This window comes from Triticum aestivum, chromosome 2B, assembly GCF_018294505.1.
Source record: "Triticum aestivum cultivar Chinese Spring chromosome 2B, IWGSC CS RefSeq v2.1, whole genome shotgun sequence".
Lineage (NCBI taxonomy): Eukaryota > Viridiplantae > Streptophyta > Magnoliopsida > Poales > Poaceae > Triticum > Triticum aestivum.
The window spans coordinates 800,354,220-800,369,194 of NC_057798.1; the positions used below are offsets into that span (position 1 = coordinate 800,354,220).

Below are 14,975 nucleotides of genomic sequence, written 5' to 3' on the forward strand. Positions count from 1 at the left end.
CTGTGGAAGCCGGTAGAGGAGACGGTGTAGCATGACCACCATCATCCGAAGAGGCCGGTGAAGTAGACGAGGGCGCATGTAGACAAGCCCCAAGTGCTAGAGGAGGGCGCGTGTCGATGGATTCAGATGCGCCAACACAGCCGGTGACAGTCGCTAGAGGAGTCGGTGTAGAGCGACAATCACCATGTGCGGAAATTACAAGAGGACTCGTAGAAGAGTGACCAGCACAGACGCCGAAGAGAACGACGTCACATGCGGACGAGCATCATGCATCGAGGAACCACGCATGTGTGAGACGGAGTTGGTGTAGGGAACACCCTGAAACGTCACACCTGAAAGAACCGGAGACACCATTTTTTTTCCTTTTCTTCTTTTTTTTACGCTAAGGAACAACCAGCAGAATCAGCCCAAAACAAGGACTCGATCCAAGCGCAGCCGATTACGTGAACAACCAGCAGAATCGGGAGCTGCACCTGAAGCAAAACAACGGCCAGAGATGATCCGTATGGAGCCGGTGAATCGGTAGCCGGCGTCAGGAATCGGGCGGCCGGCGGCGTAGATCTGTAGCTGGCGGGAGGACGTGAACGCGAGCGAGACCGCGTGGCTGGATCGCGGCTGCGGAAGGCAGCAGCGCCACGGACTGCAAGAGGAGGATGCTGCAGACGAGCGTGAGCGTCGGCCAGAGAGGGGAGCACAACGTGAGCAATCGGCCGGAGAACAGCAGCGGTGGCCGACGCAACAATTGGATCGGAAAAGCACGAGTTGCGCGTGCGAAAAAAACCCTAAAGCTCTAATACCATGTTAGGAAAGCAACTTGTATTCCCATGAGGCCATAGGCCAATATATATATACATGTATAGGTGTGGAAAATATGCAGGAAACGAGAACGGCGTTTCGGTGCCCGGGTGCATCTGCACCCGGTCAAAAAAAACGTAAAAAATTCAGAAAAATTCAAAAAATTCCAAAAAAATTTGGGTGGTAGACAATTTGATGCGTGAGGTACGCTCCAATTTTTAAAACATTTGAACTTCTATGCAGCTCTCAGCAAAAAAGACAAACCAGACCAGAACAGTACACATTTTTACAGACCTTCGATTTGTCTTTTTTGCTGAGAGCTGCACAGAAGTCCAAATGTTTTGAAAATTGGAGCGTACCTCACGCATCAAGTTGTCCACCATCCAAAATTTTTTTGGAATTTTTTGAATTTTTCTAGTATTTATTTAGATTTTTTTCGTGAGCGCAGGTGCAGATGAGCTCGGGCTCAGATTCGAATTTTCCGCAGGAAACCCATTATACAACTGGATAAATACAAAGGGGTACATGACTTATATTATAACTCTAACAAAAATGTCATGTTCGACTCAAATTTGCCATCTTCCATCTTCGACATTGTCTACAAAATTGCCATGTTACCATGGCAACTAGCACAAGTGCATCTACAGATTCATTTAATGGATCAGGCTATAGTAAACTTGCCATGGTCCATATTATATTTGCCATGGTCCATATAATAAGTTTGTCGTTAGAAGAAATAAACTATAGCATACATTTGAAGAAAATGGTGGCAAACTATTTTAAGACCGCAAGATTGCCATGTCTTAAAAACTTTCAAAAAAATTGTTTATTTTTAACGGCAAAACAACATATCTTAATTTCTCATGGCAAAAACACGTGAAACTTGCCATGGCAAATTTAACTATATTGACATGGCAAATATATCACATGGACCATGGCGAAATAAATTAAAAGTTTGCCATGACACTAAAAGTGAAATTGACATGGCAGTAATAGTGTGAAATTTGCCACAACAAAAAAAGAGTAAAACAATTGCCATGGTGTGTGAATTGCCATGATCCATCGTAGAGAATGAAAACAAATGTCATGTCGTACTCAATTTGCCACCTATGACATTTTTAACAAAATTGCCATGTTCTACTCAACATCAGCTCAAGTGAATCAAGAATTCTAAGTACACTAAATAGTAGGAATGGAAAATCTACTAAAAGTTGTCCGACAATTTGCTATGTTTTGCACAAAAAATGTCATGTTCTACTCAAATTTGCCATCAGCTGCACCTAAAATAGCTCTGTCATCATCAGCGCCTAAAAATAGCCCTGTCATCGTCTGCACCTAAAACAGACTATAATGAACATGAACATCAACTAAAAATGCCATCATCTGCGCCTAACATAGCCCTTCACAGAAAAATGTGTAGAGAAGAGGGGGAATAGGAAGACACCCTCAGGCATCTCACTACTTGACAGTAGCGACACACAGCAGCGATAGCAAAAAATAGCGCACGATGGCTTCTGGCCTGGACTTGCTAGCAACCCCAGCGCCCGTACAAGACAAGGAGGAGGGTCCCGTCACCCATGGGCAGCGCCCTGGTCACCGGGCTAGGAGAAGACGTGACGGTGGAGGGTGTCGCGGCGCAGGATCGCGCCGTCGCCTCCGGTCGGCCGCGCAACGGACAAGTTCCCAGCGTCCCGATAAGCTTGAGAAGACGACGAGGAGGATTCCGTCGCTCATGAGGAGGAGCGCGCCGAGGGGCTAGGACGGCCGTCGCCTCCAGCCGCACCGTCGCGACGGGTGCGAAGGTGCGCGGCGGAGGAGACGCAGCTCCGGTGACGGCGGACTCTGATGGCGTCGGTCAGCTCAGCGCGACGGCGGACTCCGATGGCATCCAGGACGGTCAGCTCGGCGACGGCGAGGAGCACGCAGATGGAGGCGGCCTCCCTCGCCCCTCGCCCCCCGCCCATGACGGCAGATGGAGACGCTTGGCTCGGACCCGGAGCACGCCGGCCTGGTTCTCGGCGCCGGCGAGTATGACAGCCGCGGCTGCGCTCACCTTATGTGGGCTGGGTCAGTGTGTGTGAGATGAAAGGAGAAGCAGAGGAAGAGAGCATTTGGCTGGGGAGGAAAAGCATCGTTCGGGACGGGGATAGCTTTTACCGAACGCTTTCACGGGCTGACATGGCCGTGGACCTCTACTTTAAGATGTGTGCTCAAATCCAACAGTGAAACCAGCGTTCACGTCAGAATCTGACGTTCCGTACTTTTACTGTCCAAGCAAAAGCAGAACAATCTGTTGTGGACTGATAATATAATACTCCATCTGTTCGGAATTACTTGTCTCGAAAATGAATGTATCTAAAACTAAAATACATCTAGATACATCCACTTCTGAGACAAGTAATTCCGATCGGAGGGAGTATCAGTTACTGAGATCCTACCCCCGACTGGTGCAAATTAACAACAAACGAGGCATACTTACATCACATATGACAAGTGCTACTAAATACGCCAACTGGCATGCAACTTGTTAATACTAGACCACCGATATTATGAAATAAATTAAATGGTTTTTGCAGCCAACTTGTTGTTACTGTCTGGGGACGGCCGGATGATGTATTTGACGCCCAAGGCTGCACTCGGCCTCCACTGAGAAACCTACCATTGCCATGTTTGTTGGCATGTTAGCAAGTCTTCAGGTCGACCTAAGATACTGGTCCAAATTAGTATCGACTTTCTATATCATAGGAGCATATGCTGTGGAGCTCCCTCTCCTTATCAAAATATAAGACGTTTCTTTAGATAGCAGTACCAATAGAAAACCTCCCTCCTTATCAAATTGCAGATTGCAGATTGCAGATTGCAGATTTTTGCTATTGTTCTTGCAGTGTCTGGTGTCCGCTTCAACTCGGATGAGTATATGAAAGCTGGTTTGGCTTCTTTAGACAGCCAACGAGCAACCTTGACAATGAAGTCAAACAAGTTCCACATAAAAATGCTACTCTAAATGTCTTGTAGTAATACTCCCTCCGTTCGAAATTACTTGTCGCAGAAATGGATGTATCTAGATGTATTTTAGTTCTAGATACATCCATTTCCGAGACAAGTAATTCCGAACAGAGGGAGTACAAGGGAGCCATACAATCCCACAACAGCTGGCTGACTCTCCCAGTCTCATTCAGGTCTGCATCCAAGTGTCCCTAACACAAGAGTAGGATACCATATCAGATCAATAGAGGGTTGGGTAATGTGCAAATACGCACTAAGTTGGATACCATATCAGATCGATAGAGGGTTGGGTAATGTATTGCCCCTACCTATTTATTCAGATTATAAATAAAATCAGGTAAGGGAAATTGGCCCTATCACAGTATCATTTGTTGGCATTTGCTCACACATTACAAAACTGCCAATTGGCTCAGTACTATCCAACATCAGGGCTCTAACCTAGGTTGTGGCTCTCTCTAAGCAGAGCTCATATACGGATTCCTAAAAGCTCAACTATATTTATAAAAATCCAATGCCTTTCAAGTATTAAGTAACTAAAAGTGGAGAATGAGAGCTCTCACAGATGCAATCTGTGGTAACCACCTTGTCTTCTTCCCTTTGATCTGCATCGACATTTCTGATTTCGGAAGAATCTGGCAGGGAAAAGCAAGAAAACATCACGTGAATAAGATGTAATGGAACAGAATAATTTCATGGTCAAGAAAACATCACTTTGTTACCAATCTATCAATCTTCTGGAGAAAATCTCAACTTACCTCATGAAAGGTACATAGTTTCGGCAGGTTGTTTTCTGTGTGCGTTCTTTTGATCTTCTCGACAGGATCTCACAATCACGCGGCATCAAACCATGCCATTAATCTTTCTTCTTGAAATAGATAGATATAACAGGTATACTTCATAACATTCACGCCCGAGCACTGCCAAACATATATCCCTCTCATAGAATAACCTTGTTGGTTCGAAGAATAGGTGACCAAGCAATGGTAATCTTCACCATAGAGCCGGCAAGGACACATTCATGTTCACTTATGCCGCAATACCGAGGCTTGACCATGAAATCAGCTTTCGCAGAAACTTTAGGAGGAGAGTCTGGAGGAGAGTCTGAGTAGGCTTCTATGAAAACATTCAAGGTTTCTTCCAATTCTTCAGAAACGTCTCTAACTCTCCTTAATTCAACAGAAACAACATGCCTTGACAGATCAAGGTAACCATCTTCTTCGCCTATTGGCATCTTCCCACCATCACAATAACGAGAATCAAGCAACACAACTTGGTTGGGCAGGGCAGTTCCTTGGCCTCCATGAGGTGGTGAGGAGCAGGCAACTCGGCCTCCATGAATGAAAGGGGATGTATTGCCTTTAACAAAGCCACCGACACGCAAGAAAGTTGCTTGGACTGATTTACAGTACAGTTGCTGCAGGCTTAACTCTGCTGTGCAAAGACGGTTATCCAAGGTAAGAGTATATAAACCATTATCGGCATGATAGGCACTGCACTGGCATCTTTTAGTGATCAACACTCTGTCTTCAGACTCTGTTGGGCCTTTAAGTTTTAGTTGGACTTCGAGGTCAACATGGTCATTGGCCAAAATTGCACGAGATGGGCCAGTCAAGCACAAGAAGGGTTTCTGCAGGCATCATAATTACACATGCTTAATTGCAACAAACTAAGACGTATGAGACGATGAGGAGATAAAAGGATATTTAATAGAATACGATAGGCGCTTACTTCTTGGGTGATCTCTTGGAAGTTCCTCCTTCCCCTCAAGAAGAGAATATTGCGTCTACGATCCACATTGTCTCGTGCGGCGACGACACCATACACTTGGAGTGGCCATTCCAGGAGTGGCCATTCCAGGTCCAAATCGATGTTGGCAATTTTAAAAGACAAGATCTGCAAGGTGGTCCCGTAGGTAGCAAGATGGTGTGGGATCTGTCTGGGCGTGTAGTGTGTGAAGTGCATGGGGCTCACTAGGGCTGCAGAGTTTTGCCAAGAGAAATAAGTTAGTGTACATCGATCCTAATAAACCATGAATCGGTACTTGCTACAAGGAAGGAATTTGCTGGTTGGCAATTAGAAAACGAACACTGCTGTGTGATTAACTAGGAGTGTTGGCCATATCTTACTTATGAATTCAAAGTGTTCAACAAAAGATGTCAAGCCTTGACAGTAGCCCTCGAAGTCACTCGCGTCGAACTCCATCTGCCTCCTGGCCTTCTCCTTATTATCCATCTTCTCATACTCCTGCCTGGACTTGAGCCTCTTCGCCCTCTCCTCTGAAGAAGTCAGCACCTTCTCATGAGGATACTTGTGCCAGAAAGGGGCCAGTTCCGATTTGAGCTTGGACATGTCACGGCGCACATCAGCTAGCCGCTGTAAGATGCCGTCAATCCCCGACTGTGGTGCCTTGTCATGTTCATCTTTCGTCTCCTTGCTGCTGCTGCTGCTGCTGCTGCAGATGAGTGGGGCTGAAGGTATGATCCTGTAATTCATAAAAGCGACCATCTCGTCCATCTGCTTGCAGAGCTCCTTGATCTCCTGCTCAGAGACAGAAATGATGGAGTTTGATTTGGCTAGGTCCATCTCCACCTCCCCCTCCTCCGGGTTCTTGATCTGCTGCTTTGATTTGCCTCCGTTCATCTCGTCCTTCCGAAGCTCCTCATCCGCAACCTCGCCGCACTTGAATTGGGTCATCTCTGTATCCACATGCCCGCCTCTGGCAGCCATCGACTCAATGGCCTCTTCCGAATCCATCCGCTCGACGCCGATATTGCCGTCCCTGGCAGCCATGGCCCCACTCTGATCCTCAGCGAGAATTGAACTCGTACCCGGAGCGCCCAGCTTGCGGATTTTGAACGGCGGAGGGCTCCCCTCCACGACATCTTCCCCGCCGCCATCCGCCGTCGCAGATCTTGTGGGGGAAGGGATGGGGTCGTTGAGATTGCCATACTCGCCGCCGCCGCCGACATCCATCGCAGTTCTTGTGGTGGTGGGGATAGGGGTGTTGACTGCTGAGATTGCTACGCTCACCACCGCCGCCGCCGCCGCCGCCGCTCTCTCTCCGCGTTAGGGTTTCGATCTACGGAACGGCCGGGTTCCGCGTATGTTAGGCTTGTATAAGACGCGCTTGCCTCGGGCCCGTCCAGACATTCATAGGCCAACGGGCGCCACGCAGCATGTGCCGTGTTTGGGCCGGCCCACGAAGTACGGCTGTTAAGGCAGGTTCACTCACACCGGGCCAGTCAACAAATCGGGTCACATCCATCGGCTCCACCATAGTCTATACCAGTAATAAAGTATGGGCGAACCAATCCCTAAAAAGAAAAAACATGGACGAACCAATCTGTAGTTGGATGGTTAGAGGAACTCTGGTATCCCCAGCCCATCAGGATTTAAATCCTGATGCTCGCATTTATTCATGCGATGTGCATTCCTACGGTGACTTCGTAAATTTCAAGATGATATGCCGGCTCAGTCTTGCGAAGGTGGTCATAGGGGTAAGGTGTGCGTGTCTGCATTCATAGGAGTGAGTGTATGCGCGTGTATATGAGCGTTTGCGTCTGTATTGTATTAAAAAACTAATAAAACATGGTTTTTGTCAATAATAATATAATAATTAATAATTAATATTATTAATTATTATGTATTATTATTATTAATATTAATATTAATTATTATTAATAATTAATAATTAATAATTAATAATTTATATTATTAATTATTATGTATTATTATTATTAATATTAATATTAATTATTATTAATAATTAATAATTTAATAATTAAGCATGATGATATTCTTGGTTTCGTCCCGCATCGTTTCTACGTTACGTGAAATTTATGGGTGGTGCTAATTTGTATTGTAGAGCCAAGTTTCGTTAAAAAAGTCGCAGCTCGCCCGGGCCTGCGTTCCTCGGCCCGTCACACGCACTTCTAAATATGGGTCTGGCCCTGCGACCCCTTTTTTCGTTCTCACGCACGTCTTCACAATCCATTTTGTTTTGTTCGTCCTCCCTATATAGTACCAATTGGACTCAAACTCCATATAGTCCCTCTAACTCCTCTAATAAATATCAGCAAGGGAAAGAGGAGGGAAGAGGTGATTCGGTGGAGACGAGACAACAGATGACAAAGCCGTCGAACGAGGAGGCAGCTTTCTATCGTCGGCGTGAGATCGAAGAGCCGAACTAAAATAATTCCGTCAGGCTGGTTGTAATGACAAGTATCATATACTAGTATCATGCATATGATACTAGTGTATGATACTACATCCGTAGTGCATAATATCATATGCTAGTATTATAGATGACTTCATTTATTAGCATGCATGACACATAGTAGCACAACATTTAATATGATGCGGTACCATGATATGATACTCAACCCTCTTTTTCTTCATTTAATTCTATGCCACCTCATCAAATTTGCCTAGTTGGCATGTATGATACTACCATTACGACCAGCCTCAGGGGAGATCTAGACGGGGAACCTTCATAGCCAATTGAGGAGCGAATCCGAGATCCCAATAGCACTTTGGTCGCAGCTTGAGACCTTCCATCACCTATGCTCTTGTCGGATCGATCGAGGGAATCCGCAATTGTTGACTGGGGAGGAGGAAGGTGGGAAGATGAAGATGTGACGAGATTAGATGTGGCCGGTTGGCTAGCTGCAGAGGCGGAAATCACATATTTGACCTGAGGGCGAAATCAAATCACAAACTGACCTGCTCTCGAAAAAATTTCACTCTGCTGACCCTTTAGTGTGGCGCTCGAAAGCACGGCGCCGCACCCAACGCTGCAGCGCCCTTCCCTTAGGCATCGCACGTCCAGCCAGCGTGGCAGCCCTGGTCCTCTTGCGGCCCCACAGACAACAGTGCAGCACCTAAGGCTAGGGCGCCACACTGTGTATAGTGCAGCGCCTATCGCTTGGGCGTTGCACGTTGACTTAAGCCGCATCGGGCCAGCCCCTCCCAGGCAGTTCTTCCCCCTCTGAGGAAGTTGTTCTCTGTACAGAGAGCGGCGGCGGCGCCCCCTTCGGATCCCCCCACACCCCCTCTCAGATCTGAAATTTTGAGGCCTGGATTCGATCTCCAATCCCTCCTACTATGTAAACTCCTCCGTTCCCTTTCTTTTCCTCCGTAAATTCGTTGCAATTTTAGGGATTTGCCCAAGATTAGGTGGAACCTTTGATTTGCTTGGTTTGGATCTTTGTTTGTCCAAGATTGTGGTTTGTGATGGAGGATGTGTAGTCATATCCGGTACTATATGATACTTGTTAGTGAAACCTAGATTGTTTATTTTTTTAGATATATATGAGATGCCTAGTTTTGTAGATAATTATGTGATGTTGAGTTTTGTAGCTATATGTGAGATGTTGAGTTTTTTAGATATATATTAGATGTTGAGTTTATTTGAAATATGAGATGTTGATTTATTTAAACACATGTGTCATACGAGATATATATGAGAATTTACAATCATTTATTCCTTGTGTGAGAAGGAGATGTTGAGATTCTTGTAGATGAATACATATGAGATGTTTAGATGAACACATATGAAATGTTGAGTGTTTACCGATATTTGAGATGAACTCATATATGTTTATTGTTTGAAATTTGTAAGGATAGTTTGGCTTCTGGACGATGTCTACGACACGAAACACCGGGCCTACATGATGCGCGAGAAGGAGATGGTAATAACGAGTAATCTAAATATTTTGCAAATTTGCCTTTAGTTGAAATTTACATGCCTTAAGATTTGTCATTACTTGTTTTTTTGCAGAAGCTTGAACCTCTGAAGATCGGTATCACGGGGGCTCTGGTCCTGCCATGCCTTACAATGAGCGGTACACACCGTACATCAAGCAGGCAGGACTACTCACGTGGATTCAGTTGGTCAGCCGGTCCACACCGAATCTGAACGCTCCACTGGTGTCCGCTCTTGCTGATCGGTGGAGGCCGGAGACGCGCAGTTTCCATCTTCGGACTGGGGAGATGACCGTGACGCTCGAGGATGTCTCGTTGATCACCGGTCTTGCTATCGACGGGAGGCCTCTCTGTATGAGCACCGATTCTGATGGGTGGCGCGAGCAGATGATTGCTCTTATCAGTATGGCTCCTACCGAGGTTGAGGCTGATGTAGAGGAGGAAGAAGAGAAGAAGAAGAGGGAAAGGAAAGCAGCCGGAGCTGCTTTCACGTGGATTCAAAATAACTTTCCTACGTGCCCTCCGGATGCCACTAATGATGTGATCCAGACACATGCTCGTGTCTATATGTAGTACGTTGTGTCGAGGACTTTGTTTCCTGACTCCATTGGCAAGAACGCTCCATGGATGTGGCCGAAGGCATTGACCGTCTTCGATAGCAAATGGAGCTGGGGTTCAGCGACTCTTGCCTACTTGTACCGACAGGTAGTTGGTGTGTTTTGTGATCAACTCATTTCTTCATTAGCAATGCAAGCTTGCTGTCAAGTTAACATTGTTTTTCTTTCATATGCAGCTGGACGATGCGTGTTGCAGGATCACAGATAGTGCAGGCATTGGTGGTAATATGCTTCTACTTTCTGTATAGAGCTGGGAGCGTCTGCCTATTGGACGCCCGAAGAGCGTCAGGTTTAATCCTTGGTATGAAGATGAAGATTACAAATTACAGCGCCCCACTTGGGCTTACAAGTGGGATGTGGTTTCCGACATGACGAACGATGTCAATCTCATGTACCAAAAGTACATTGCCGAGTTGGACACGATTACGCCTGAGCAGGTAACGAGGTCATTACTTCAGTCATTTCTCATGCTTGCCTGAAAAAAAGTCACCAATTTTGCATTGTTGCCCTATTTCATAGGTGGTATGGCAGCCATATGGCACCGATGACAGACTTGCGTACACCATGGAGTTTTCCATCAACCCGATGTGCTTGCGGGATAGGGATCTCTGGCTTATGCGGTGCCCATTGATATGCAACTGGGCGGTTGAGTTTCATTTGCCACATCGCGTGATTCGTCAGTTTGGTCTGTTCCAGCCTCACCCACCGGAATGGGTGGATACGGACAAAGCACTTCATAGGTAAGAGAGCATGAACCGTATTGACTAAGCATCGTCACTCCTTCTTGATTTTGCTAATGTTTGGTTTTGTACCATGTAGGTTGGACAGGAGAAGGCAGAGGAAGATAAAGGACTGGGACAAGCATCATGCTCCGTATGTTACCCGCTTCCAGCTTTGTGTGGAGGAAGCTCGTAGCAGTGCCATGCCCAGCTTCGTGAGCATAACTCACTTGCTTTTGATAACTACATACGATGGCTTCTTGAAAATACTCGAGTTGAGATATGCCCGCCGGCATATAATGAGGATATTCTTGAAGAACTCGTAAACTTTGAGGATCTATCAAAGGGGAAGTACAACAGAGATGTCAGGGCAGGGCAAGGAGTCCCTGCTGTTCCGGTGATTAACTATGTGGTAAAGTGTTCCCTTCTTTACTTTCCTGTTGACCGTATTACACATGTTTGAATGGCTAACTATTCATTCTTTCTCATCCCGCAGCGCACCGAGATCAAAAAAGCAGCTGATGAGAGCCAGTCTATTCTGGAGAAGACACCGGTTGGAAAAGTCAATGATGAATCGTAGTGGGATCTTTTTCTTCTTCTTCTTTGTGGTGGTTTGTGCTGCAGCTACAAGGAATTGATCATCGTAGTGGGATCTTTTTTTCTTTTTCTTCTTTAAGGTTTTGGGATGTGTGCGTCCATAATGTCCTTACGACATTTCGTTGTTGCAGTGGCTGGTGTAACTGGTATCTTCGTGATATTAATATATTCCCTTTATTAAAAAAAAGAAACTATAAGGAATGTGAACCCTTGTCCGTGACCAAGAGGGCAGCTTATATTTCAGTCATCATTATTGGCCATTATAAAGGTTAACTAATACACTAATATTAGTAACGCTCGGTCACTCATGACCACGACGTATAAGAGTCTTCGTCGTGTCTGTTCAACTTCTTCCATCTGATTGACTAGGATCGTCCGAGCGGGTTGGATTGTTACTGTCTTCTGAGTGAATTTGTGGGTTAATAATGTGTGAGTGAATTTCTTCCTTCTGGATTATTGGGGTGTTCTGTGTTAGGGCCTCATGGACTATATGTTATATTGGGTCTTCATGTGCCTACAACTTAGTAGGTAACCCCCCATGAGGATAGGGACTAAATGTGTCCAGTTTTGTATGTTCAAAGCGCAAGTTGTCTGATTTTGAAACTAAGGGGTGAAACCTGGAGTTGTTGATTCTTAAAAGAAAATATTTATAGGGATGACCTATCGAGAAAGGAAAAAGCTATGGTTCAACCGGCTCAAAACACAATCTGCCTCCGCCGCCTTCTCAATGCTACACGTGGCGCTGTGGGTAAACCAAGATTATCTTCTTCTCTTTCTCAACCTTTTCTCCTCGTCCACCCATGTGCCACTTCTTCTCCTTCCCTGGTCTCCATCCAATTCATCCCCTCCAGCCCATCCCCAACCCACGCGTCCTCGCCGGTGGGCATGCTGATGTGCCAAGCCTCCGCTAGCCACGCCCTCTCTCTCTCTCTCTCTCTCTCTCTCCCTCCCTCCCTCCCTCCTGCGCAAGTTCCTCCACCCCTACATCATCTGGAAAAAGACCTCGAGTCACATCTGCCATCCTGGGGAGCACCGGTGTCTGCGTCCTTCGTCTGTCCTCGAGGAGCACCGGCGTGGACAAAAATGGTTGCCGCCTCGTCGAGCTGAGTTTCCTGCAACAAGTTTTCTATAATAACGGTGCTGCTGCAAATGGCAACGGCGGGCGGTGGCGAATGATGACTCTGCTAGTGCTGTGTGACGCACCAAACCCGCCCCCGGCAGCTGCACTCGCCTCCCTCATCCTTGGCTGAAGTCACTTCCCCATCCATAGCCCCGCTGTGTATGAAAAGATTTTTTGCAACAAGTCTCTTGTTGCAAAAGGCTCTCTGGAACATAGCTCCTGTTACAGTGATTAAACAAAAAAATGGTCAGGAAAGTTTCTGCAACAAAGTTGTTGTTGCAGAAGGTTGAGTGCAACAAGGCTCATGTTGCAGATATTGGAGGAAAAATAGTTCGAAACAGTTTTGTAACAAGATCTTTGTAGAAGCCCAAGCGCAACAAGGCTTCTATTACAAAAATCAAAGAAAAACAAATGGTTCACCAAGATTGGAACAAGGCCGGTGTTTCAAAGAGCCGAAGCGGAACATTGAGATTGTTGTAGAGATTAGATGGGTACTCGACACTCCATCCAACGGCTGTTGAGGTCACTACACCATGGTTGCTACTCGAAGGCATTTTGATAAGGGCATTATTGAAAATGCCTCCGAACTGTATATAAGAAGGCACCTTTTGAGTTCGCCTTAAATCCCCGTACATAAGAGCATCTCTAGCAGACCCCGCAAAAATCCCGACCCATATAAGTCTTTTGCAGTTCGCGGAAAAGGGTATATGCGGACTGGCGCGGGCGGGGTCAGACTCAGACCCCACAAAACGGACCCGTAAAAAAGGATATTCGGTGAATATGCTCTTTTACGGGTCGGCTACGCGGGGTCTGCTCCACCACCGCCGCGTCGACCCGCAAACCGAAGATGCCTAATTATCGAGTTTGACATTGATTCCGACAAATAAGTTCAAATTTAAACATTAGAACACAGTTCACGCGCAAATAAAAGCTTAGTTTTGTAGGACAGACACAAAAGAGGGTCTTGCAAAAATGACGACCACGTTTGGCATCATCTTGGTCGATCTTCACTCCGCGCCATCGAGTCCATGGAGGTCATCGGAACCACCGAATCCACCTCCGGTGCTTGTTCCAACTCCCGCACCGAAATCATCGGCTGGTGCCCGTGCATGCATCAAGAGACACCGCACTCCATGCCTTGATCAAGATTTGATCTTCCAAGATCGTGTAGTTCTTCGATCTCTGGCTTTTTCTTGTTTGTGATTGCCCATATGCCCCCTCATCTATCTCCTCCACTTCTTCTTCACCGCCGTGATCATCCACGCCGCCCTCCATTTCATTGTAATCAAATGCGGCGAATGGGGCTTGATCGATGTCAACGGCATTGGTGTCCAACAAGTTCACAAACTCGGCAGTTGCATTCTTCGAACCACCGCTATAGTGATCGATAACAAGTCACAAGCTATCGCAAATGGCGGAAAGAAAAGAAAATTGAAGGGGCCGAAGAGGCATACCTTCCAGCCATTTCGTCAAACACCTCGCTTGTGGTGGAAGCAGCACCGTTGAGCGGCATCGCCGGGGAACCTCTTTCCGGGGCGGAGGGAGTGGATGAAGGAGTCGGCTTCTTTGTAGCTGGAATCTTCTTCCGCTTTACGCCCGAGACCTTGCCGACCTTCTCCACCGCCGGCCGGGATTGCGCAGCGGCGTTGGCGCCCGGAGTGCAGGCCTTTCCGGCGGGGGCAGTCGGATTCTCGCGCTGCATGACCATGTTGCCCTGCCGCTTGCGGGCAGGCGCATGGTGCCTTGGGCGCCGTCTGGGCCAACATGGCCGGCGACGAGATCCGCCCGAAGGGATTGAGCGTGCGCGACCTCGATGGTGACGGGGGACGGCGGGAGTCATCCATGGCGGCGAATTACTGCCGAGGAAGATGCACCGTAGCGGGCGATGGTGGGGGCAATGGTGGCGGAGGGTGGGGGAGTGGGAATGTACGTGCGGAAATGTCCCTCCCGCCAAATCTCGTTGCGGATACGGGCCGAGCTCGGGTCGGCCTCCCACCCTGTGAATCTAGAGGTCGGGGAAGATCTTTTGTTGGGCCCCGCAAAAAATTTAAGGGTCGGACGCGTTTGCGGTGTCCGACCAGACATGATTTTTCGTGCTGACCCGTATTTTAACGATTATTTTGCGGGTCGGGGCGGGATGCGGGGTCTGCTAGAGATGCTCTAGGAAGGCGATTTTTGGGTTCGCCTCAAATCCCCGCATATACGAAGGCGCCTTGGAAAAGTGCCTCGGATTGAAGAAGCTTTGAAGGCACTTTTTAAATCGCCACTAATTGGACATGGATTGGAGGCATTGAGCGTAGAATTGATAGAGGTTTTGATGCGTTTTCTGAATCGCCTCAGCGGCGCCGGCGGCCGCCCGTAGAGGGTCAGGGGGGCAGTGCGTCGGATTTGACGCAATACAGTTGCAGCGGCGGCGGA

General features: G+C 47.2%; 1 protein-coding gene across 2 annotated transcripts; it reads right to left on the reverse strand.

Moving 5' to 3' along the window:
- Positions 1-3,029: 3,029 nt before the first annotated feature.
- Positions 3,030-6,897, reverse strand: LOC123047527 (uncharacterized). 2 transcript variants are annotated; one of them, XM_044471108.1, is made up of 5 exons: positions 5,928-6,897; positions 5,530-5,777; positions 4,557-5,428; positions 4,384-4,433; positions 3,030-3,992 (listed from the first exon to the last, which is right to left on the reverse strand). In XM_044471108.1, the coding sequence occupies exons 1-3, from the start codon at positions 6,772-6,774 to the stop codon at positions 4,739-4,741; spliced, it is 1,785 nt and encodes a 594-aa protein (XP_044327043.1). In that variant the 5' UTR covers positions 6,775-6,897; the 3' UTR covers positions 3,030-3,992; positions 4,384-4,433; positions 4,557-4,738. The 2 variants fall into 2 exon arrangements, with proteins under 2 accessions (XP_044327043.1, XP_044327042.1); XM_044471107.1 differs by having other exon boundaries at positions 4,362-4,433.
- Between the last annotated feature and the right edge of the window lie 8,078 nt (positions 6,898-14,975).